The sequence below is a fragment of the Oryx dammah genome, unplaced genomic scaffold (assembly GCF_014754425.2).
Source record: "Oryx dammah isolate SB20612 unplaced genomic scaffold, SCBI_Odam_1.1 HiC_scaffold_11, whole genome shotgun sequence".
Classification (NCBI taxonomy): Eukaryota; Metazoa; Chordata; class Mammalia; order Artiodactyla; family Bovidae; genus Oryx; species Oryx dammah.
Window position 1 is genome coordinate 33,064,250 of NW_024070195.1, and position 24,459 is coordinate 33,088,708.

Consider the following 24,459-nt stretch of genomic DNA (forward strand, 5'->3'; position numbering starts at 1 on the left):
TTTAAGTTCTGCTTCTAGTGAAACTTCCAACCACCCTTGGTTGCTCTTCCCCTCTTGAAGAACAATTTCCTTTTCTATGAAAGCTAGTCATTTCACGGAAGCTGGTGATTCCTGGTGTCGGGCTTAGGGCTGTGGAGGGAGCGCTGTGGAGGCCTGGGGTCTTCCTGCCTGGTGCCAGCTCAGCCTTGCTGACAGCCTGGGGAAAGGCCGAGGGTGGCTCCAAAGGGATGCTGCAGCCGGTGGTCAGCCGAGGGCCTCAGGGGGGTTCCAAGAACTGCACGTGCCCTTCCATCGTCCTCTTCCGGAAGGGAATGGCCACTGGTGCTTTTCCTGGACCGTCTTCCCACTCGCCATCCCCACCTCCATTTCCACACAAAAGGCCCGGAGAAGGAAGAGCCCCGTAGCAGTCCAGGAGCCCTGCCGCATCCGCAGCTCCCTGCCTTTCCCTGCAGAAACCCACTGCTCCTAAACATGTCCACACGACGCATAAAGCATGTCCCGCGGCCAGAGTTCTCACCGTCCCTCTGTATTTGCATCGATCCTGGGCCAAGGCGCGTGGCGACAACCATCGAAGTCCGGCAGCCCTGCCCTCGCACAGCACATTGCAGTCAACCAGCTTGCGGGAGAACGCATGCGCACCCGCCCTTGAGGGCCCGCCCCCTAGCGACGCACGGCGTCCCTAACAACCTGCGTTCGTGGGGACCTGCGGGAAGGTGAGAGCCCAGGTCTCGGGAGCGGTGAGGTAACCTCTGGAGAGAGAACACCCGGCCCCGGTCTCCCCTAGCGGGCTGAGCTCTCTGCACCACTTCCTCCACAGGGCATGGGAGCACCCCCCGGAGTCAGCCCACTCGGCCGAAGTCTGCAGGTGACCTTGGCTCCCGTGAGAAGGAAGGGCCGGCCTGTACCTATGGGAGGCCCCCACCCCCATATGAAGTTGACCGTGCCTCCTTCCTCCCTACCTGCACTGCAAACTGGCTCTTCGAGTCAGGGGAGGGTCACCCGAGATGGAGAAGGGGAAAGTGGAATGAGAGTCGGTCATGGGAGAGAGCAGTCCCTAGTTCCGGGGCCCAAGCCTTCCTGGAAAGACAGACCTCTATTCCCAGCTCCTGGGGCTGCAGTCCTTCCCGCAGGTCTAGACGCTTCTACACCTCCCACCCTCCCATGACAAAGCTGGTTATCCCTGGTCACCAAGAAGGAGGGCCCCTTCACCCCAGGCGGGTTAGGGGAGGGGCTTGCTGGCATTTGGAGCTGAGCTTCCCTGGTGGGGTGTCTGAATCAAAGGTAGGGATGAGGGTGGAGTTCTTTTTTAAGACCACAGACCTAAGTGCGCAGTTGGGAGGAAAGCCTGGCCCAGGGGTGTGATAAGTGTGCAGACTGTCTCACCAGCAAAAGATCAGGGGTGCTGGGCCAGAACTCTGTCAGGGAAACTTTTTTGCCCCCCTTTTGTGATTCCACAAACTCTGAATTCCCAAATGGGAATGACTTGGCCTGAGGTGGAGTCTGACACAGTAGGCAAGATAGGGATTGGGGAAATGTAGACAAAAGCCAGGGCCCTGAGGAACAGCTGACTGAGAAAGCAGGAAGCACCATCAGAGAAGCTGGGGGATATGGGACGTCAAAGCCCAGCCCCCAAGAAGGGATGTCCAAGGCCACAGAGGTCCTCACAGAACCTAAGGAAGGCCTGGCACTTCTGCTTCTCAGTTCAGGGAAAGAGATGAGGACCAGGGGTGTGGTGAGCAGAAAGGAGAGAGGACTTCCCCTCCCCTAGCATCTTCAACTTTCCCATTTAGGCAGGCAGGTGGAGCCTCTGCCCAAAGTGTTTGGATTTAACTAGGCACTTGAGAAAGATGGAGGAGGTCTGAGACGTTTCTGAGAGGAGGGAAGGTGCGGGAGACTCGAGCACTGAACCGTAGGTCTGGAAGGAACATGGAGGGCCCAAAGTGGGCCACGGGGCAGGAGAGCACAGCTCCGCGGTATCTCTTGGATCCTCGTGGGGCCTCAAAGGCTGAAGTGATCATCAGTTCTGCAGAAGGGCCCTGTGACTGAAAGGGACAGGGAGTGAGGGAGCCTGGGCTTTTCAGGTCAGCACCAATGAGGGTGACCCCAGGCTCCCACTGGAGAGAGTGGGAGGCCCACTGGAAAAGTGCTATGACCACTAAGTCTGGGCAATTTAGGAAGCAATTCCAACATCCCGTGATTTGTCTCTGCTTTAGTGCAGGGAAGTGAGGAACAGCTTTGGACAGACATTGGTTCAGAGTTCAGCTTCTCCATTTACTATGTGATGCTTAGCAAGTTACTTAAGTTCTCTAAGCCTGTTTTCCTGTTTGTGAAATGAGGATAATGGTGTTGTAATAACAATATTTGTCAATAATAAGTCTGAAGATTTCATAGGCTTATATAGGTACAGCATCTAACATCTTTGTCATGATATCTAACACCTACCTTGAGTTTTGGCTCTGGACCCAACACTGTACAGAATGTCTCACACATGTTTCCTGGTGGCTCAGACAGCAAAGAAGCTGCCTGCAATGCGGGAGACGCAGGAGACGCAGGTTCAGTCCTTAGGTTGGGAATATCCACTGGAGAAGGGCATGGCAACCCACTCCAGTTTTCTTGCCAAGGGAATTCCATGGACAGAGGAGCCTGGTGGGCTGTCGTCCATGGGCTCACCAAGAATCAGTCATGACTGAGTGACTGACACTTTCACTTTAGGGATTCCCAAGTGGCACGAACGGTAAAGAACCTGACTGCCAGCACAGAAGACACAAGAGATGCAGTTTCAATCCCTGGGCTGGGAAGATCCCTGGAAGAGGAGATGGCAACCCACTCCAGTATTCTTGCCTGGAGAATTCCATGGACTGAAGAGCTTGGCGGGCTACAGTGCATGGGATTGCAAAGAGTCAGGCAGGACTGAAGCGACTTAGCACGCAAGCATGCACACACATTAGCTCCTTTAATCCTCTAGATAATCTTATGAAGTAGGAACCCCAGGTACTATCCCATATTACAGATAAAGGGATGGAGGCTTAATGGGGTTGCATGACTTGCCAGGTTCTCCCAGATGTTGGGGACAGAGTGGAGATCGGACCTCAGGTGGCGTAACTCCTGAATCCCGAGCTAGCTGTTATGCTGCCTCCTCCTGTGCACACACTGCTGAGGGCCTGCCCTGCTGCTGCGTGCGTGCATGCTCAGTCACGTCCAACTCTGTGCGACCCCATGGACTGTAGCCCACCAGGCTCCTCTGTCCGTGGAATTCTCCAGGCAAGAATACTGGAGTGGGTTGCCATGCCCTTCTCCAGGAGATCTTCCTGACCCAGGGATCTAACCTGTGTCTTCTACATTGGCATGTAGGTTCTTTACCACTGAGCCACTTGGCCTAGAATACAATAACTCAGAGCTATGTATAGACAAGGAGGCGGTTCACGGAACACTTGTCCACCATCAAAAATGAGGACAACTCTGCCCAAACTAGGACATCTCGTCCCTCTCTATTGCCTGTGTTTGGGCATGTAGAGAGCAGACCCTGACACTTAACCCTGTGAGTTAAGAAGTGAATGTTATTTCAGGACCTGGATGCTGGTCCCGAGGACACAGCTGGGACCGGGGTAGGGGGAGGAGGAGTCACCTTTCCTCAGGGGTTGTGGCTGGGTTGATGTTGGCGACATAGAATGTGAGGCCCCATAGGTCCATGACCTACAGGTGTCAGGAGATGAAGGGTCACTGGTTGCCCCCACTTATCCCATCTGAGGGCAGGGTGTGCCCTTCGAGGGGCATGCCTGATGATGGCACAGGAGGCACTCATTCGGGAATTCCCTGGCAGTCCACTGGTTAGAATTCAACCCTTTCACAGCTGTGGCCTGGCTTCAACCCCTTGGTTCCCTCAGTCAGGAAGCTAAGATCCCATAAGCCACGCTGTGCAACCACAAAATAAGTAAATAGCAGTGCAAGGCTCACATAGGGATGTGTACACACATATACGGACTGTTAAGATTTCGTTTCGTTAGGGCGGAAATGCATTTTACCATAACAGGCATGTCTTTTGTCGGGGGCCTGAAATTCCCGTCGTGGGGCACCACAGACCTAGTCGCTCTTCCAGCCTGGGGAGACCCTCCCTGACACATCCTCTCTGCAGTGAAGACAGGATGCCTGCTTCCCTGGGAACAAGAACAGGCTTTTTTCTTTTCTAGTGGAAGGTGGAAAAGTGGCTGGGAGAGCAGGGCACTGTGGTTAGGGCAGCCAAGCTCCTGATCCGGCCCCAGCCCTCCTATATATCCAGGGGCCAGTTATTTCCCGGTCTGGTCTTCAGCTTCTTCATCCATAGAATGGGGTTGAGAAGCCTGCCCTAACTCCAGTGTAGAATAAGACTCTTAACAAGAGAAACGTTCTTAAAGGCGCTTGTAACTTTTTTTTTTTAATATTTATTTGTCTGGCTGCATCCAGCTCATGGGCTTAGCTGCTCTGTAGCATGTGGGATCCTAGTTCCCTGACCAGGGGTCGAACCCATGTCCCCTGCATTGCAGGACATATTCTTAACCACTGGCTCAACAGGAAAGTCCCAGAAGCTTGTAACTTTTAAGTGCTGAGCCGTTGTACGTTGATGATGCTGTCAGCAAAGAGATGGGAGGTGGGTTTGGAGGCTCGGGTGGTCAGGAGAGGAACAGGCCACCAGAGGTAGACATCAGGAACAGCCAGACAACATCTGGCCATCCTGTTGAACTAGTTCATCTACGGATTTGGGATTGCTCCCATAATTTCATTCACAAAACAGTAAGCTTACCCACATAGTGTGGACCTTTTGGTCACAAAGGGGCAGAAACCCAATTCTTTGCTTCAGCAAGAGAGACTTGCTAGAAGGCCATCAAGTCAGCCTCAGAACTGAAGGAGGCTGTCAGAGGGCCTTCAGCAATGAGGGCTGGGGACAGGAGGTGCCCGGTGCCCTCTGTCCCCCTCCCTCTCCTGCTGGTCTCGGCCAGGCGGCACTTCCTCCTGCTGCCGCAGACCGGCCTTTTCCGTGTGAAGGGAAACAGCTTCCAGCAGCAGGAGATCTGTATCCTTCAAGGACGTGTGTCCTTCTGTCTACCTCCACTTGGACAAATCCCAGGGAGGACTCTGATTGGCTGATATCAGGTGCACCCCTGAACCAATACAGGGCACTCCTATTGGCCAAAATCTGTGATCAGAGGGAGGTGGGGCAGCCCAGAAGGCCAGCTGCCTCCCTGGCAGACCTGACACCAGGTTAGGGATTAGAGAGAAAAAAACTAGTAAGAAAGAGAACTTCCCTGGCGGTCCAGTGGCTAAGACTCCACGCTCCCAACGCAGGGGGCCTGGGTTCCATCCCTACCTGGGGAACTAAGATCCCACATGCCACATGGTGCAGCCCAAAAGAATAGAAATAGTCCCCACACCTGGAGGAGCTCACAGTCCAGTGTGGGTGTGAGGAGAGGGTTGTTAGTCCACTGAAGCGACACAGGTACCAGGGATCTGACAAAGGGAAGGGGGAGACAAGAAAAGCCGAAGGCTCCAGGGGGAAATGGTGCTTGAGTTCAGGCTCAAAATACCAGTGCTGGTCTGCTTCCCCAGGCAGAGACTGCAGGAAAGGCCTTCCAGGCAAAAAGAGTGGCTTGAGCAAAGGCTAGGTGGCACAGATTAGCCTGCTGTATTCAATGCAGAGAGGGGTTTATTTCAAACACAGCATCCAGCTACAGAGGGCCTTCTGCACTGAGTTGAGGAGCCAGGGGCTTACCCAGAGGCCTGCCAGGACAGCTGTGACAAGGCTGGGTGCTGGATGACACACCCAGGTGCGGGGCAGCTGCAGCTACAAGGACAATGGACAATGAGGCCCTGAGCTGAGGCCACAGCAGGAAGGGAGAGGAGGGACCGTAGGAGAGGGAGTCAGAACTGAGGGGAAACTGCAGTGACCAGGTGGGGGGGCACTGAAGGAGAAAGGTGAGTCCCCAGTTTCTGGATTCACACACCTGGGTGGCTCCTGGTACCTCTGGCCAAGGCAAGCAGCCAGGAGGAGGAGAGCCTTGATGGAGGCACTGAGTGCTCTTGGGGGGCAGCCTGAGTCTACAGGCGCCTCGAGGTGGCCAGTGGCCATGAGTCTGGAGCTCAGAGGGGATGGGGGAGCTGCAGCCCAGCAAGAGGAGAAACAGGGCAGGCAAGGCTCAACCCTGAGGGGTGGGCAGAGTCAGAGGAGCCTGTGTTGGAAGCCTTTGGAGAATGTCCGAGAGGCTGGGGGAAGAGTTGAGAGAGCGGCAGCCCAGCAGTGGTTGAGGAGAACAGGTTTGGGCACGTGACTTGATGCCATATTTGTAACATTAGTAACTGGCAGGAAAAGAGTTCATCATGCTCATTATCCTTCGAAACATACTCTGTTTTATATTTGATTGATTCTTTTAGGTATATATATATAAAAAATTGGAACTAAAAGCCTTCTTAGAAGAATCCTCTGTCTGGTAACAATTGGCTTGCCAAAAATATTTCTGTGGTGTTAAGTTTCTTAAAAAAAATCAAGACATGATAAGTGAAAACTACCAATCTGACCTTATTATGAGGTTAACATTATCAACATTTGCCTTTAAAATGACATCAGACCTCGGGGTATGGAGGTCTCTGTGAATGTTGCGGGACAGTAGGGGCTCTTGTTTACACCACCCAAGCACGTGGAGCACGTGCAGGGCCACCCTGTCCCCTCCTCCTGAGGCGATGGCTCAGGGCCCTGGACCAAGCCCCAGGCAGGTCATGCAACGTCCTACCAGAGAAGGCTGCGGGCTCCAAACAGCGCCCAGGCAGTTAGGACCAGACCTGCGGAGCCAGGTCCTAAGACAGTGAGGCATTAGACGGTGAGAACAGGGCCACCCTGTTCCAGGGAGTACCCTGCTAGGTCCCAGGAGCGGTCTCCCAACATGTGGCTTCCCGGGAAGAAGAAGGGACCACTGAGCAGGATGGTGAAGCCAGGTAGTTCTGTGAGAAAGGCCTGGAGAGCCACGCTAGGTTCTGCTCCCACAGGCATGGCCCAAAGGCTGTCCAGGGTTGCATCTGGGACCAAGGGGAACCCCAGAATGTGTGAGACCAGAACAGTGGAGGGAGCCCCAGGCGTCCAGACGCAGAGCTGGCGGGAGCAGGGCTAGCGTGTTGTCCCTACCCTCCTCCTCTGGCCCAGACTGCCAGCCCTCCACCCCCACCCTGTCCTGTCCAGACCTGAACACCACCACCACCTTGCCCTCACGTGTCCCCTGGATGAAGGGAAGCACCTCACTCAAAGACACCATCTCAGGTTAGTACTCAGAAGCAAGTCTCTAGGGCTTTACCTCCCCAGCCCAAACCGCTGTCCCTCAGAATGCCTGCATCCACACACCCACTCCAGTACTCCTGCCAAATACTTTAAAAAATTTATTCAGAACACAGTACCTTCGTTGCCTCCTGCAGGATCTTGCGTTGCGGCACACGGACTCTGGTTTTTTGTGGTTTCACGGGCTTAGTTGCTCCAGAGCACATGGGATCTTAGTTCCCCGACCAGGGATCAAACCCGTGTCCCCTGCATTGCAAGGCGGATTCTTAACCACTGGAACACCAGGGAAGTCCCACTCTTGTCAAGTATTATGAATATGATTCAAGTATTATCTCAGGGGAATCTCCGCAACGCCTGCAGAGGAAGATATTACTGTGCCCTTTGATGGATAAGGAAACTGGCACTCAGACCGAGTAACTTGGCCAAGGTCACACAGCAAGTGCCTGGCAGAGCCAGAAATGCAAAGTCATCCGGGGCCTCCAAGCAGCATCCCCTTCCAGCCACACCCTCGGAGGGACCAAGAGTCAAAAAGCACCAGCTGCTTGTCCCACAATGCATGGACCCAATCTGTTTGTCAATTTGCATTTGATTTGCATAAGTGTGTCATCAAAATACATAGATATCTTCCTTACACTGCCCCCTCCTGCTTCTCTCTCTCTCTCTCTCCCCCTCCCTTCCTCTCTCTCTCTCTCTCTCTCTCTCTCTCTGTCTCACACACACACATTCACACAGCCAGGCTCTTCCTCCTTGAGATGCCTGGAGGACTGGGGAGCACCATCTGGTCCCCTCCATCTGCCAAGGACACCTTTGTTGGTTCACAGTGTTCCTGCCCACCGGCCACTACCCAGCGCATGGAGTCGGGGAGCTCCGTGCTGGGCTGAGCAGACCCTATTCTTCCCAAGGTCCTGGGGAGGGGACACTGCAGCACAGGTGCAGGAATGGACAAACAGGGTGACGGCTCACCCGGATATATCCTCTGTCTTCAGCCCCAGATTTAGCTGCCTTGTAGCCTCCTACACTTTCCCGCTGCTGCTGTCTGGAATGCCCAGAGCCTAGGAGAAATAGGAAGACTGGGATGGGGAGATTGAGGGAGGGGCAAGCTAAAGCCCACTGAGGGAAGAGGAGAAGGTGCTGATGCCCTGGGCAGGGTATGGGCCCGGTTTCCCTAGCCTTCCCTTCTGGCCTGCACTGCCCAAAACAGTAGCCACTAGCCATCAGATTTTGAAGGTTTAAATACATATACCTAATACTTATATATATATATAATAATTTTTATATTGAGTACATATTTAAATATTTTGGACATACTGGGTTAAACACAAAGTTAATTTCACTTGTTTTCTCTTTCCTTTCTTAGTGTCTATAGGAGAAATTTTTAAATAGCCTATGTGGCTTGCATTTTGGCAGCCATTCTATTTCTATTTCTATACTTCAATTGGCCAGTACTGTTCTTCATCCCCTCCTCCTGGTTAGGCAGTTGTTTTTCTGTAAAATGCTTAGTGGCAGGGAGCTGTTTTGAACTAAATGTTTATCATACCTCAGCCTTTTGGCTGAACTTGATAGACTGAGTTGTTGTTGTTGTTGTTATTTATGTACCAATTTTTGGCTGTATGGGGTCTTTGTTTCTGTATGGGGTCTTTGGGGTTTTCTCTAGCTATGGAGAGTGGGCACACGGGCTTAGCTGCCCTGTGGAATGTGGGATCTTCCCCAACCAAGGATAGAACCCATATCCCTTGCATTGGCAGCCAGATTCTTAACCAGGGACCAGCAAGGAAGTCCCAATAGACTGAGTTTTAATCCACCTTTGTTATATATAAGCTGTGTAACTTTAGGCAACTCAGTTAACCTCTCTGAGCTTCAGTTTCACATCAGAAAAAAGTTAGTCCATCAGTGCCTATCTCAAAAAGGCTTCTGTGAGAATCAAATGAGCTGATATACATAAAAAACTAAAAAAAGGGACAGCATACAGCAATTGCTTGTAATTACTGCATAGCTATTATTGTCTGAAATGTGGTTCTGCTGCTTGCTACAGCTTCGTGTGTCATAGAAAGCTATGCTTCTTCGGATGCATTATTTTAGTCACTCTTCCCAATCATCTTATTGGTAACTGCTATCCTCATTTCACAGGGGAAGCATCTGAAACTCAAAAAGCTTCAATAACCAGCCCAAGGCCACCCAGCTGGTGGGGTTTGCACCTGGACCTGCTCTAGTCCAGAGACTGCCCCTTCAGAACCACCCTGTGCTATGTCTGTTGGTAAATGCCCACTGAAACCTTCCAAAATAACAACTCTCCCTGCTCCTCTTTCTCCAGGTTCCCGCCAGCACCCAAGATCTGCCTGTCTGAGAAGCTCCCTATCACAAGGCCATCACCAAGGGGTCACCTGTCCCTGTGTTGCCAGCCCCCAGCATGCAGGAGACCCAGACAACAGAGTCACCGTCGATCCCCAGCCGGTCCTCAACCTCCACCCAGGACCGGTCTTCCACTGTGGGCCAAACTTCGAGCACAGCCCCACAGCCCTCAAAGCCCACCCCGATTATCCCACCCCTGGCCAAGTCCACGGGCCCAGGCTCTGGGTCTGTGGTCCGGCGGATGCGCAGGATCATCGCTGAGGATGCTGAGTGGTCGCTGGCCATCGTGCCCCTCCTCACAGAGCTCTGCATTCAGCACATTGTCAAGAACTTCCAGAGTGAGTCTGTCCCCTCCTCGCTTGGGAGAGAGAAGGCCAGGAGGGGGTCAGGGTGGGAGGGACTGCCTGGAGGCCAGGCCTCAGAGCTGGGTCTGGGGGCAGCCCCTGCCCTCTCCTACAATGTTCTCTCATCTTGTTCAGTCCCTCAGTCATGTCCAAATCTTTGCAAACCCATGAACTGCAGCACGCCAGGTTTCCCTGTCCTTCACCATCTCCCAGAGCTTGCTCAAATGCATGTCCATCGAGTTGGTGATGCTGTCCAACCATCTCGCCCTCTGTCCTCCCCTTCTCCTGCCTTCAATCTTTGCCAGCATCAGGGTCTTTTCTAATGAGTCAGCTCTTTGCATCAGGTGGCCAAAGTATTGGAGCTTCAGCTTCAGCATCAGTCCTTCCAATGAATATTCAGGGCTGATTTCCTTTAGGAAAATGTCCTCACCCCCACTCACCTCCTCCCTTCCGCCTACCCTGAGGCCAAGTCAGTTTCTCCAGCCATCCCCACTCCAGGGCCCACCAGACACCTCCCCCATCCTGCTCTGTGCCCTCTACATCTAGGCCCTCTCCTTACTTTTCCCACTCTGTCCAGCAAAGCCTGGCCCAAACCACATCTACCTCCTCCACTAGAAAGCCCTCCCTGTTTGACCATCCTCCACTCTCTTGCAGTCTTCGATGGGCATGCATAGATCCTTGGTTTGTCCTGTACGTTAGTCTCTGCTAATGTTCATCCTTTTCAAAGATGAGTCACCAACCTCTCCTACCAGAGGGGGGCTCTCTGAGGACAGGGCCATCATGTTGTCTATGGCACCTGTCACCACCAGGCCTACAATATACTCATTTGACTTGTTCACAGTCTGCCTCCGCTAGTAAGATGGAGCGCTTCCCTCTGTTTAGTTCACGCTTGTATCCTCAGCACTCAGGATGCAAGGATAGTACTTGGTACATAGTGTGTACGTGTATGCTCAGTCACTTCAGTCGTGTCTGACCCCTTGTGACCCTATGGACTGTAGCACTCCAGGCTCCTCTGTCTGTGGGATTCTCCAGGCAAGAATGCTGGAGTGGGTTGCCAAGCCCTCCTCCAAGGAATCTTCCTGACCCGGGAATCAAACCCACGTCTCTGCCTCTTTTATACTGCCTGCATTGGCAGGCAGGTTCTTTATCACTAGCACCAACGAGGAAGCCTGTGATACATAATAGGTGCTCAATAAAAAAAAAAAGTTTTTGTTTTTAAATGAATGAATCAAATCACATTGGGAGCCTCTGAAGTCAGGAGTTACCTCCTCTGCTAGATTAAGGAAAAACTGAGGGCTGGACCTGGGATTCTGTCTCAGACAGAGAGCTCCCTGAGACCAGATGCTAAGATGTCCACCTTCAACGAGGACCACCCCAGAGTCAGAGATGGTGTGTCCCTTCTCAGATCGAGCCTCCCTGAGAATGAAGGCTATCTCTTCTCACAGACGGGCTCCCTGAAGGCAGAGGAGGGTCTTCCCCTTTCCTGGGTGCCCCTAGACAGACAGGCTGAGCCCAGGGTACCACAGTGCTGTGTTACCAACACTGTGCCTCCTATTTGCCTATTTTTGCTCCCAAAGACAACCCCATCCTGAAGCAGCTGCTCCCAGAGCATCAGAAGAAGGTCCTGAACCACCTGTCTCCTGACCTGCCGCTGGCTGTGACCGCCAACCTGATCGATGATGAGAGCTACTGGCGCCGCTGCTGCACGCAGCGGTGGCCCGTGTGCCACGTGGACAATCACGGCGGCAGCTGGAAGCGCATGTTCTTTGAGCTGCACCTGGAGAACCTGCTGAAACACTTCATCCCGAACACCACCGACCCTGCGGTGATCCTCAACCTGCTGCCGCTCTGCAGGAACTACGTGCGCGCCATCCGGGTGGATCAGTTCCTTCCGCCTGTGCAGCTCCCGGCCCCGCCCCGCGGCGGGGATCAATCCGATTCCGGCAGCGAAGGGGAGATGGAGGAACCGGCCATGGACCACTACCAACTGGACAACCTGGTGGCTGGCCTGAGCCATCTGGAGGAGCTGGACCTGGTATACGGTGTGAAGGACTGTGGCATGAACTTCGAGTGGAACCTCTTCCTCTTCACTTACCGCGACTGCCACTCCCTGGCAGCCACCGTCAAGGCCTGCCACACCCTCAAGGTACCACCTACTCCCAGCCTCCCCCTACCTCCCATTCTCAGGATCTCTCTGAGTCCCTCTCCCCTCCCCCTCCTCCTCCATCACCGCCTTCTTGCTCCTATTTCCTTCTCGCTCGTTGACCAAGTGTCCTTGGTGGCCCTGGACCAAGGTGGGTTCTGGGAATGCAGAAACGCACAAGGTTCTGCCGGGCCCATTCACCAGCTATTAATCCAACACTCAACTGCACCCCGGGCCCTGTCCTAGGTGCTGAAGACTCCACGGTGAGCACAATTAGAGCATATGTGCCCTCCAGCTGACAGTCTGGTGGGGATAAAAGGCACTAATCAGCAATCATATAAATGCGAAATTGCAACTCAAATAGGGTTGCCAGATTTACCAATAAAAATACGGGATGTCCAGTTAAATCTGAATTTCAGATACACAACAAAAATTTTTTTTTTTTAGGTTAAGTATGTCCCAAATATTCTGGTTGGAAGAAGGAGAGCATGCCAAGAATCAGAGGAGGAGGAAAAGTAGGACATGGCATTGTATCATAGAGTCCAGGGAGGGAGGCGTTTCAAGAAGAGGGGTGAGCAGCAGTGGGGTGGGATGGAGCTGAGGACCAGATGTAGCAAACTTGGAGGTCACTGAGGGGAAGCTGTGTCAGTGGAGTGCCAGGAGCAGAGTCCAGATCAGAGGCATTTGTGGAAAGAGTGAGAGGTGAGGAGACAAATCAGCTTTTTCAAGAATTTGGCTGTGAAAGGAGAGAAAGGTAGAGCAGTAACAGATGAGGGGTTTGGGTTTCCTTAAGAAGAAACTTGCATGTGTTTCAAACCAATGTATAAAAACAAAAACAAATGGATCCTAATCAAATGCATACGCTTTTGCACAGCAAAAGAAACCATAAAACAAAGAAACAACCTTCAGACTGGGAAAAATATTTGCAAACAATGCAACAGACAAGGGCTTAATTTCCATAACATACAAGCAGCTCACACAACTCAGTAACAACAACAAAACAACCCAATCCAAAAATGTCCAGAAGACTGACACATTTCTCCAAAGATGGCCAACAGGCACTTGAAAAGATGCTCAACTTAGCTAATTGTTAGAGAAATGCAAATCAAAACTAGAGTAGGTATCACCTCACAAAAGTCTAGGAGGGTGCAGCGAAGGGCTGACTCATCCAACAGACCTGGATTCAAAACCTGCCTCCACGGCTTAATCACCGTGTGACTCTGGGCAAATGAGGTTTCCACTCAAAGCCTCCATTTTCTCCTGTAAAATGCAGAGGACTTGTTCGATCTCACTAGGATGCCGAGGGTTAGAGATCATGGCTATGGAATGTTGCAGCAGCATGCCCAGCACGTAGTAATTACTCAATAAGTGGTAGTTTTTTCCCTACCAGTTGCCACCAATTCTGCACCACTGTCATACTGGGTAGACCTGCCCTGCCCAAAAGCCAGCTAGGTGGTCGAATCCTTTATCCCTTACTGTTCCACCTCTCTCCCTCTTCCCAGCCAAGTTCTTCTCTCTCTCTTTTTACTATTTATTTATTTGGGTGGGTCCCATATGCAGCATGGGCTTCCCTGATGACTCAAGCAGTAAGGATCCTGCAGTGCAGGAGACGCAGGAGATGTGGGTTCGATCCCTGGCTCGGGAGAATGCCCTGGAGGAGGGCATGGCAACCCACTGCAGTATTCTTGCCTGGAGAATCCCGCGGACAGAGAAGCCTGGTGAAGTACACGTCATAGGGTCGCAAAGAGTTGGACACGACTGAAGGGACTGAGCACACACACAGCTGCAGCATGCGGGATCGTCTATCTTTACTGCAGCATGCGGGATCCACCTCCCATACCAGGGATCTAATCTAAGCCCCCTGCACTGGGAGCTCGGAACCCCAGCCACCGGACAGCCAGGGAAGACTTCCCCCTAGCCAGGTTCTTGAAAGAGCAGAACCTCCGGCGTTCCTGGGGCTCCCTCCTCTACCTGGGGGAGGTATGTAGGCAGGCACATTCTTCCTGCTGCCCACAGATCTTCAGGCTGACCCGAAGCAAGGTGGATGACGACAAGGCACGCATCCTAATCCGCAGCCTCCTGGACCACCCGGCCCTGGAAGAGCTGGACCTGTCGCACAACCTCATCGGGGACCGGGGCGCGCGCGCCGCCGCCAAGCTGCTGAGCCACAGCCGCCTGCGCGTGCTCAACCTCGCCAACAACCAGGTGCGTGCGCCCGGCGCCCATTCGCTGGCTCACGCCCTGGGGCACAACAGTAACCTCATCTCCCTCAACCTGCGCCTCAACTGCATCGAGGATGAGGGCGGCCAGGCGCTCGCCCACGCCCTGCATACCAACAAGTGCCTCACCACGCTGCACCTCGGGGGCAACGAACTGTCCGAGCCCACCGCGACCCTCCTGTCCCAAGTGCTCACCATCAACACCACGCTCACCAGCATCAACCTGTCCTGCAACCACATCGGGCTGGTGAGCCACGGCTTCTGGGGCACGCAGGGCCAAGGGGAAGCCCTGGGGCTTTGGGCGGAGGGCTTGGAATCTGACTGCCGCCGGTACTTACCAGGAAATTGCTAGGACCACAGGCTTTACCCAGTTCTCACCCCAGCTCTGCCATTTAGCACTTGGTTACAGTTACTTAACCTTTGGGACCGCCATTTCCCCATCTGTAAAATGCAAATAGAAATAGCATCTTCCTCTAAGTATTGTTAATGGGAGGATTAAACAAGTTATAACTGTAAAGCAATTAACCATTGCAGATACTGGCTAGGTCCTCAATATTTACTAGTTGTTTCTACTACTCGGGATTCTATACTATGCTAGGCACCCAGTATCTGTTAGTTTTTCTTTAGCCCTCAACTTATCTAGTAAAATAGCCCCCACTTGATAGACAGAAAATAGTCTCAGAGAGGTTAGTGTGTTGCCCAAGAGCATCCAGTCAGGTTGAGAGCCTGGGTCCTTCCCAACAGACAGTGTCTTTCAAATCTTGACCAAATCTCAGAGTAAGAAATGCAATTTGCATGAGCACCTAGTGAACACATACATCGATATAACATAATTGAAATTTAACTTGCACTGCTTGTGATATATGCTGATATTTTCCTGTATAATGTCTGCTATTTTTAAAAAAAATGCTTCAGTTACCCATTGAATTGACTTTGCAACATACTGTTGGGTCACAACCATAGAAAACCAGCATTCTGCCTCCCAACAGGAAATTTTTCTAACTGGGAGAGGGCCACCTAACCCAGAAGGGTCTGGAACTATGAGACCTAGAGAAGAGGGCCCTCCATGCACTCCAGTTAGGGCCCTGCACCCTCTACCAAGCCTCCCCAGAGGACAGTCTGGCTCACAGACACTGACTCCAGAGAGAGTGCTCTTGGCTACAAGTAACAGAAAGCTTAAATGGGAAATGGCTTAAACAAGAGGAATGTTCACTGTGTCCCATGATCAGAAGCCCCGGAGAAGGGGGTTTTGGGGTTGGTGAGTTCCTTGGCTCAGTGCTTCTGAGCCACCTCTGCTCTGGCTACCCAGCCCCATGGCCGTGGGCCCACTCTCATGGGCCCAAGATGGCAGCTGTACTTCCCACAGGGCTACACTCAGAGGCAAAGAAAAGGAGACCACTCCTCTCTTTTCTTCCCTTTTACGAGAAAAAGCTTCCCAGATGCCACTCCCTCCAAACTTCTTCCTTATATCTCACGAGCCAGATTTGTCTCACGTGCTCGTGGCTGAACCAGAAGAATGGAATCATTGTCACCGCACAGCACCACGTTTTTCAAACCACTGGGGTTGAAAAGTCAATGTAGTGAATCTCAAGCACCATTTTTCTCAGAGAATAAGGTGGAACAGGATAGAAAATGCTACACAAAGTAGGAATTGTGTTGTGAAGTTGTTGTTCCCGTCACGTCTGTATATCAGTATGTGTACGTGTGTACACATCTGCCCATGTTTGTGTGGTCCTGAGTCGTGGTGGAAAGTGACTCTTTCCTTTGTATTCCTGACCCAGGATGGTGGGAAGCAGCTCCTGGAAGGCATGTCAGACAACAAGACCCTGCTGGAGTTTGATCTGCGCCTGTCAGACATCGCCCAGGAGAGCGAGTACCTCATCGGCCAGGCCCTCTGTGCCAACCGTGAAGCAGCCCGCCAGCGGGCCCTGAATCCCAGCCACTTCATGTCCCCAGTCACTGCCAAGGGCCCTGAGAACCCTGTGGGATAAGATGGGAACAGGGCTGGGGCAGTGGCCAGACCTGGGTCACTGCCCCAGCCCCAACCCTCATTTCATGCCCCTGCCATGCCTGCTCTTGAGGGTCACCCTGGTTCCGAGGGATGGGGAGGGGAGACCAAGACTATCCTTGGGGTGAGTGATTGAGGTTCTGCAGGGATCTGTGAGGAGAGGAAGGAGCCTGGGATAGAGGTAGGAAGTGGGACTTACCCCTGGTACCTAGGGAGAGGATATGAACGGACTCACTGAAGTGACTGACTTCTTCCAAGAATATGGAAAGTCAACTCTTCAAGACTGTGAGGCCCAGACTCTCCCCCACGAGCCGCCCATCTCCCCAGCCACCCTCCTCCCCACCATTGTTCTCTCTACCAAACAGATCCTTGATATCTTGACCTTCAAACACACACTCTCTCCTCCACCCCAGGCTTCAGCAGAGCTCTGCCTGGCTCTTCCACCCTCACCTCTGCAGATGCCACCTCCCTCTTACTTGACTCTGCTTAAGTCTTCCAGTTCTGCAGGTCATGCCACCCCTAGTCCACCCCCAACCTGAGAAGGAGGAAACAGAGGTGGCGGGAGGGGCTCAGACCCGTCAGCCTCCCCAAAGAGCTGCTCAGAGAATTGGGAGATGGTGAGAGAGGTGTGACCCTGGGAGGGAAGTCAGTGAGTCATCCGCAGCTTTATTACCCGCCAGTTTGGTTCATACAATCTTTGCGCTTGGAAATCCACGACAGAAAGGCCACAGTGTGATGCACCCAGTTGACAGAGACCTGTCTTCTCCCCAGCCAGGCCCAGCCCACCCCACAAGCCCTTGTCCCAGGACACATGAAGCTTTCCAGGCACCCTCCACGAGTCCCCATCACTCTATGACCACCCGCCCTGGGGCCACACCCACAGGAATCACATCTCCCCATGAGGCCATGAGAGGATCTCCTGATGGATTCAGGCTGAGCCCCAGGGCCCATGCTCCGCAGACTGAACCCCCAGCCCCGTTTCCAAAGGGTGGGTCACAGGCTGCAATCAGAGCCTAGGAGCGCTTTCCAGGGACTCCTTCCAACAAGCAGGCACGGAGCAGAGCACCAAAGGGGGCTTGGGAGTGACCGCACGTGTGTGCCTGTCTGGGCAACTTCGAGTCTGTCTGTGCCTGACACCCTCTGACAGTTCCGGAGTGCAAACTTATAGGTGTGAGGGTGTGTGTGAGTGTGTGAGTGTACATAGCCACAGCTGCTAGCAGAGGTTCTAATTAGAGAAACAAGAACATTCAGTGTAAAGTTTAATTTTAGAGATTAATTTTTCTGGTATTCGTTTTCCCTGGCAATCAATAAAGCTACCAAGAAAATAGACCAAAGACTTGGTTTCTCTCTAAGTCTGTGCATATGTGGGAGGTGTGAGGCTGTGTGAGAAGACCTAGGCAGAAATGGTCAATACAGGCAAAAATAATCACAGCCCCTCCCCTCTCTCCTCCTCCCAGCTCAGGCTCTGTCTCAGGCATCTGCCTGAGGCAGGGAGCTGAGCCTCCCTTCCCTAGAGCCATGAGGTGGCCAGGATGCCCCAGACAAGGGTGTGACATCTGGGTGCCAGCTGGCCAAGAACTGGCTACCAAGGCCACAGCTCACCACCTGTACCTCACAGACATCCATTCAAAGGAAAGAGGGGCGCTCCAACCCCCAGACCCCTGAAGAGCACAGTGCTGACAGCTAGGTGGGCACTGCTGCCCAGGGAAACCTAGTGGGCAGCTGTCCCCTCCTGCCCAAGCCTCCCCTTCTCCGGCCTCCTCCCCTTCCCACCCAGCCATCTCCACCTGAAAGTTAAGCTCAACCCCAATGTGCCACAGGCCATGGTGTCCCCACAATCTGTGCCCTCCCCCCAACTCCCCAGGGAAGGGGATCAGGGGAGCCAGAGGTGATGTTGCATAGGTGGAGGCCACGCCCCAGGTGGTGCAAGCCTGGCCAGGCTGGAGGAAGAGGGGAGAAGAGCAGCTCTGATGGTTCAGATGAAGTGAGAAGAATCAGGGGCGAGCCTCAAGGCCTAGGGTTATCCTCTCCGGCTGCAAATGTGAGCTCACTCCCTGGGTGCTAAGTCAGCTGGGAAAACGTTAGCCAGGGGAGCTGGGCGGGCAGGGGTTTTGTACACAGACATGCACACGGAAGTACATCAGGGTAGGAGTGATGGGGGACAGCACATGGGGCCAGCACCCTGGCGTGGTGACGGCATGCCCCTTTGAAGACCCTGGGACACACAGCAGGGCTTCAACTCACAGGCTAGGGGAGGACAGAGGGATTGGGCAAGATTTAGAGAATTCCTGCCTCTGACCCCGCCACTGGAACGGAGCTTCCAGCTGGGCTCGAGACAAGGTCTTCAGCCCCGCAGAGGCTCAGCTTGCGGACGACCACTATCCACTCCTCCCCACCAACACGGGGAAACCAAGGGGTGGCCCCCACGGACACCCCCACCTTTGAGGGTCTTTTCGTGACCCTCTCCTCTTCGACCCCCACTTGCTTCCTGAGTTCTCTGTTGTCACCCAGGCCTGCCTCCTAGTCTCCCCGCTGAGTTGTATGCCTTGGTCAGCTTGAAGGAATGCCGCCCGAAGGAGGTGCCCTCCCAGAACCTAGGCAAGGAGGCTGAAGTTTAAACGACTGAGGTGCACTGCCCTCCACAGTTTGCCTTCCTCCTCACCCTGGCAACAGCTCTTCAGAGCCAGGGAGCAGGCTGGGGAAGGAGAGCTGTGGTGAGTACGGTCCCCCCAGGACCCAACCTCCTGGGGGCCCAGGGAGATAAAACAACAGCGGTGGGAGTGGCGGAAAGGAAACCCCGATCTTCGGATCTTGTCGGGGCCAGCGCCAAGAAGAGGAGAGCAACATCTCCAGGGCTTTGAGATGGAGTACCACGGCTGACACCTGGGCCTGGCCTCAGACCCACTGAATTCATTAGCTTGGCTGGAAGCCAGCCCTGCTGTTCTCCGAACCACTGCCCCCTTGGTAGAGAGAGGCCCCGGCAGGATCAGGTTGCGGCGAGGAAAGAAAGCCGGGCGGCCCTTCCCCCCGCGGCCTCCAAACCTCCCCAGCTGCACAGCGAGGGCCTCTCCTTGGAGACGGAGCCCAAGGCGGGTCCCAGGGCGCAGTCGCCACGTAACAGTCATTGGATCCATTGAAAGGCGGGACAGGGGATCTCCAACGTGCGAGTGTGTGTGTCGGAAAGGGAGGTGACCCGCTAGGAACTCAGGGGCGGGCAGGCCTGGAAGAGACGGCTCTGCCGGGGTGGGATTGTCTCCCTTCCCCCCAGCTGTCTCTTTTTGTACGGGAAGGTAGGGGGTGGTGTCGGATCGGCCGCATCTGAGTCTGGCCCACGCCCCCTCGCCTCCCACCTCCCCACCCCCACCGTTCCCAGCACGGCCTCGGCCACACTCGTGACTCCCCCTGCTCCACCCGCGGGACGCGCCGTCCGGCAAGGGGCAGGGAAGGAGACCGTCGGGCCGGTCCCGGGACCCGGGGTCACAGTGAAGTCTCTACGCAGGAGCCGTGGCGGTGCAGCGGCCGGTGGCTGTGGCCCAGACACCCCTCCTGACGGTGCACGATGAGCACCGGAAAGTAGAGGGCGTCGTGGTAGGGCGGCGGCGGCCCGGCCTCCTCCTCGTCGTCGTCCTCCTCGTCGTCCCCCATGCTGGCCTGGCTGGACAGTCGCGTCTGCTCGGTAGGGCAGCTCGCCTCGTTGACGCTCCCGCTCCGGCTGCGCCACAGGCAGCTGCGCCGGGAGCCGTAGAGGCGGCCGAGAGAGAAGCGGCTGCCTCCGCAGCCCGCCCCGACTCCTCCGGGCCCGGGGGCGGCCCGCGGGCTGGCGCAGATGCTCAGGGCGCTGCGCGAGAAGATGGACGAGCTACTGACCGCGCGCTGGCAGTGCTCGCAGCTGCGCCGGTACGGGGCCAGGCCCGCCGCTCCCGGTCCACCCACCCCGCCGTAGCGGCAGGTGGGCGCGTAGCCCCCGGCCGCGCCCCCAGGGCATCGCGCGCCCAGCCCCGCCAGGTCCATGAGCACCGCCTCCGAGTAGCTGGGCACCAGCTGCTGGTTGGAGCGGATGTGCCACTCGAGCTCCGTGCTGTCCACCGTGTTGACCCGCGGCAGGCGGTGCGTGAGCGGCGGCAGCAGCTCGTCGCTGGGACTGAGGCCGCCGCCAGCGCTGCCACCTGCAGAGCCCGGGCCCTCTAGGCCAAAGAGCTTCTCTACGTGGTAGTGCGCGTAGGCTGTGCGGTACTCGGCCAGCACGCGCAGCGGCCACGACAGCGTGAGCAGCGCCGCGGCCCAGAAGGCGGACGAGCAGGCGTACCAGGGCGGCCTGGCCGGGTCGGGGAAGGCCACCATGAACTCGCGGAAGTCCACGTTCTTGAGATGCATGCCCTCGCGCGCCTCCATGTAGTCGTCCAGGCCCTCGTTCTCGGCGAAGAAGCGCGCGCGCTGGCACAGGTACGCGTTCTCGGCCTCCACGCTGGCGAAACTGAAGCACTTGGTGAAGCGCAGCCGCGTGGCCGGCGCGCCCTCCAGCCCCACCAGCGCCTTGGACACGTCGCGGACGCCACAGCGCGCGTAGTCGAACTCAGCCTCGGCCACGTGCGTGTTCACGCGCTCATGGTAGACCTGCGGCGCCGGGGAAGGCGGCGAGGGTCGCTTCAGTCCGCTCACCCTCGTCCGCCCCATGGCGGCTCTCGGCGCCCGATCGAACCCTCAGCCTGTCCTGGCTTAGCTCCCGGTTGGAGCCAGGTTAGGATCTTATCACCTCCAGAGACACAGACCCTGGAGTCAAGACTGCCGGGCTTCGAGTCCCAGCTCCACCATACACTAGCTGTTTGACTTTGATATTGGTAAAGTACTTAGAGCAGAACCTGTCTGCTAGTGTTTGCTGTTATTATTATGGTGGTGGTTACTGCTCTCCTGTGGCGGTGCCCACAAAAGCTCACTGCTGGCTGTGCTCCCCCTGGGGACAGTCGGGCAGGGTCCCAGCAACCCCCCCCACCACCATCTGGACCAGCCTGTGCTCCCCTTCAGCTCCTCACCTGGGTGGTGGTGTAGGCGTCTCCATTGCGGTATCGGGTGACTTGGCGCGTGCGGCGGACGTAGTGGTAGCTGATGGCCTTCCACCAGATACAGGGCGTGGCCTGCTGCATGCGGCCCACGCGCTCTCGCACGCTGCTCACGTCCACCCGGTGCTGCAGCTCGTGGCGGGCTTGGCAATGCCAGCACTCCACCAGGTAGACGGCATACAGCATGAGCAGGAAGGCCAGGGGGATGTAGACATAGCCGTTGGAGCAGGGGCTGTCGTGGTACATGAGGCTGTTGCCCTGGTAGGCGCTGCTGAAGGTGAGGCGGGTCACCGTGGTGACGTGGCACCAGGCCACCGCCCCCAGGCAGCCGTACATGAGCAGCGAGAGCAGCAGGCACTTCCAGTGGGACTCACGGCAGAGGGACTTGGTGAAAGAGGGCTGGATGGGACGCTGCTGCTCAGATGGGCAGGCAAAGGGCCGAGATGATTGGGGAGTGAGACAGAGTGGCAAGGACCCAGTACAGAGATGAATGCGGGAAGGGAGGGCCGGAGGCCAGCACCCGAGATGACAGGCAGAGACAGACAGGGATGTGGAGAGGAGTCAGACCAAGATGGGAGGCCAGGACCAGAGATAAACACAGAAGTGACCCAGAGTGAGACATAAGGACAGGAAAAAGGAACGGAATGCCAGTTTGGGGAAATGCAGAGAGAGATACCCCAAGAGGCAGAGGGATCAAAGCCAGGGGTGGAGGGAGAAGGCCCAGGTAGCAAAGAAGACACAGATGGATAGAATGGCACCCAGAGGAGTAGTCCAAAGACAGATAAAAAGATGACAGTGAAACAGGAGAAAGTGTGGGTAGGGAAGACAGGAGGACAGACAGGCATCAGCGAAGGCAGGTCCCCAGCCCAGACCCCTTCCAGGTATTCTAGGAAAGGAGGGAGGGGCCCACTGACATCCCCTTCCCACTTCACAGATGGGGCCCTTCCTTCTTCCAGAACCTAGGAGGAGCCACTTCCTCGGACCCATCCACCTCCCTCATACCTCCCAGGAAACCCCAAGTGCTGTCTCCTCCCCCCCACTCCCCAAGTCCCTAGCAAGTCTCCCTAACATCCTACCCCTGTTCTAAGATGGAAACCAGTGGGTTTGTGTCCCTGAGCAGCAGGTGGTCCAGGAGGAAATATCCAGATGGGCAGAGGCATATGGCTGGGGAGAGGGGATGGGAGACAGGAGTGGGGGTGGGAGGCAAGGAGGAAGATGTTTGCAGCCCAGCCCTTTGTCAAGAGAAAACAGTTCTCAGTACCCAGCCTTGTTAAAGTACTAAATCATGTTCTGCCCTGCGGTGCTCCCTGTGAGTTGTTTATGTGTCTGGCTCCTCCACTAGACTGGGTGCTCCTGAAAGCAGGGCCTCATTCTCTTTGCATTCTGGGTGCTGGCACCCACAGCCACTCAAGGACAAGTATACTGAGTCAGATGTCTGGTGGTGGCCTGGGCTTTCCCTCTGCTCCCCGCACCATCTAGCTTTAGGAACCCTCCACACACCCTCCTGCTGAGATCCTGACTTATTCTTTCCATTCCCTTGCCTGGACCTGGAGGCTCCCCAGGGGAAGGGAGAGAAGATGGAGAGAGGAAAGGCACAATAACAGGCAGTGGGCCCTGGACTGGTGTGAAATCCAAGGAAAGATCTGGAAGTACAGATAGGTGGCTGGGTTAGGAAACAGTACTCAGCACATGCAGACAAGATTAGGGTGCATGTGCCTTTGTGGGAGCCTCACCCTTGGGGAGTACGTATGTGCCCCTTTTCATGCCCACTTGAGTGTGTGCCTGCCCCAGTGAGAGTGCGTGTGAAAGGGGCCCTCCCTGCAGGTCCTGCTTGTGTGCTTCTGCCCTAGTGTGCAGTGTGTGCAGGAGCGTGCATGGGAGATTGGGGAGCCCCTGGTACTTTCTTTCATCGCTTTGTCTCCAGGTTTAGTATGCCCCCAACGAGGGGTAGGTATGCTTGGTACCAACACCTGGAAGGATTCCTGGGAGTCCCCTGGAGGGGGATGCTACACGGACCTTGGATGAGAGAGGCACGTCCCCCACACAAACAGTCCCAGTGACCTCAGGGGGGCCGGCTTCTGCACACGTTTGACCTTCTTAGGACCCCAGCTCAGGTAACACCACCGTTTCCTCCGTGGACCTGGCAGGTACTCTCCTGCCTCCCGCAGCCCCTCCAAGTCACCCTTCCTGGCCTTCTAGAGAGTATCTCCCTCCGCGAGATAGGATCCCGGCTACCGTCCCCACCCCCACTCACCCGGGGTCCACGAGGCTCCGCCCCTAGGCCCCTCCCCCTGCCCGGGACCCCCGAGCCCCGCCCCCGGCGCGGCCCCTTCCCCGACACCGCGGACAGCTCCGGCCGCCGGGCGGGGGCAGCGGCGCGGGACTGCGGCTGCGGCGGCCGGCTCGGGGTGCGGGGCGCCGGGCGCGCTGCGGCGGAACCGGCGGGGGAAGGGGCGCCACGCCCGGGGAAGGGACGACCGCGCCCGGGGAAGGGGCGCCACCGGCTCTCACCTCCTCTCGGGCGGGGCCCTCGTCCGTAGTCGCCGCCGCCGTGGGCTCCTCCGGGACCCCGGGGCCGCCACCGCCGCCGCCGCCGCCGCCGCCGCTCTCTCCCGCGGCCGAGCCAGGGGGGGACATGGCGTAGAGGGGGCGCGTCGAGCTCAGGGCCTCCCGGGGGGCTGCCGGGGGCCGGGGGCATCCTGCGCCGGCCCTGGGGAGGGGAGGGGGCGGGGCCCTCGCTGCTCCCCACCCCCCGCCGGGGGGAGGGGGCCTGGAAAGGGCACCACGGGTAAGGGGCTTGGGGATGGGGATGGGGAGGCGGGCTGGGGGGCCGGGCTGGGGGGGCCGGGGCCGGGGGCGGGTGTCACCTTGAGGCCCTCGCGGCGCCGCTCCGCCTCCCGCCCGCTCCCGCCGCCGCCTTTTGTCTGAGCGGAGCTGGAGCCAGCGCGCCCCCCCTCTTCCTCCCAGCACAGGAGCCCCGCCCCCAGCCCCCCAAACTCCGCCTTCCCCAAGCCTATCTAACAGCCACCCCAAAGGGGACAAGCA

The 24,459-nt window shown here is 56.0% G+C and overlaps 2 protein-coding genes across 3 annotated transcripts; one reads left to right on the forward strand and one right to left on the reverse strand.

The window, feature by feature from the left end:
- The first annotated feature begins 680 nt into the window (after positions 1-680).
- On the forward strand, positions 681-17,686 carry TCTE1 (t-complex-associated-testis-expressed 1). Of its 2 annotated transcripts, none has more exons than XM_040249554.1 (5): positions 681-713; positions 9,606-9,981; positions 11,565-12,133; positions 14,147-14,596; positions 16,131-17,686. In XM_040249554.1, the coding sequence occupies exons 2-5, from the start codon at positions 9,702-9,704 to the stop codon at positions 16,338-16,340; spliced, it is 1,509 nt and encodes a 502-aa protein (XP_040105488.1). In that variant the 5' UTR covers positions 681-713; positions 9,606-9,701; the 3' UTR covers positions 16,341-17,686. The 2 variants fall into 2 exon arrangements, with proteins under 2 accessions (XP_040105488.1, XP_040105489.1); XM_040249555.1 differs by lacking the exon at positions 681-713 and adding an exon at positions 6,910-7,279.
- On the reverse strand, positions 17,004-24,051 carry TMEM151B (transmembrane protein 151B). Its single transcript, XM_040249553.1, has 3 exons — positions 23,926-24,051; positions 21,388-21,828; positions 17,004-20,971 (listed from the first exon to the last, which is right to left on the reverse strand). Exons 1-3 carry the CDS (start codon positions 24,049-24,051, stop codon positions 19,835-19,837), a joined length of 1,704 nt encoding a protein of 567 aa, XP_040105487.1. The 3' UTR covers positions 17,004-19,834.
- Between the last annotated feature and the right edge of the window lie 408 nt (positions 24,052-24,459).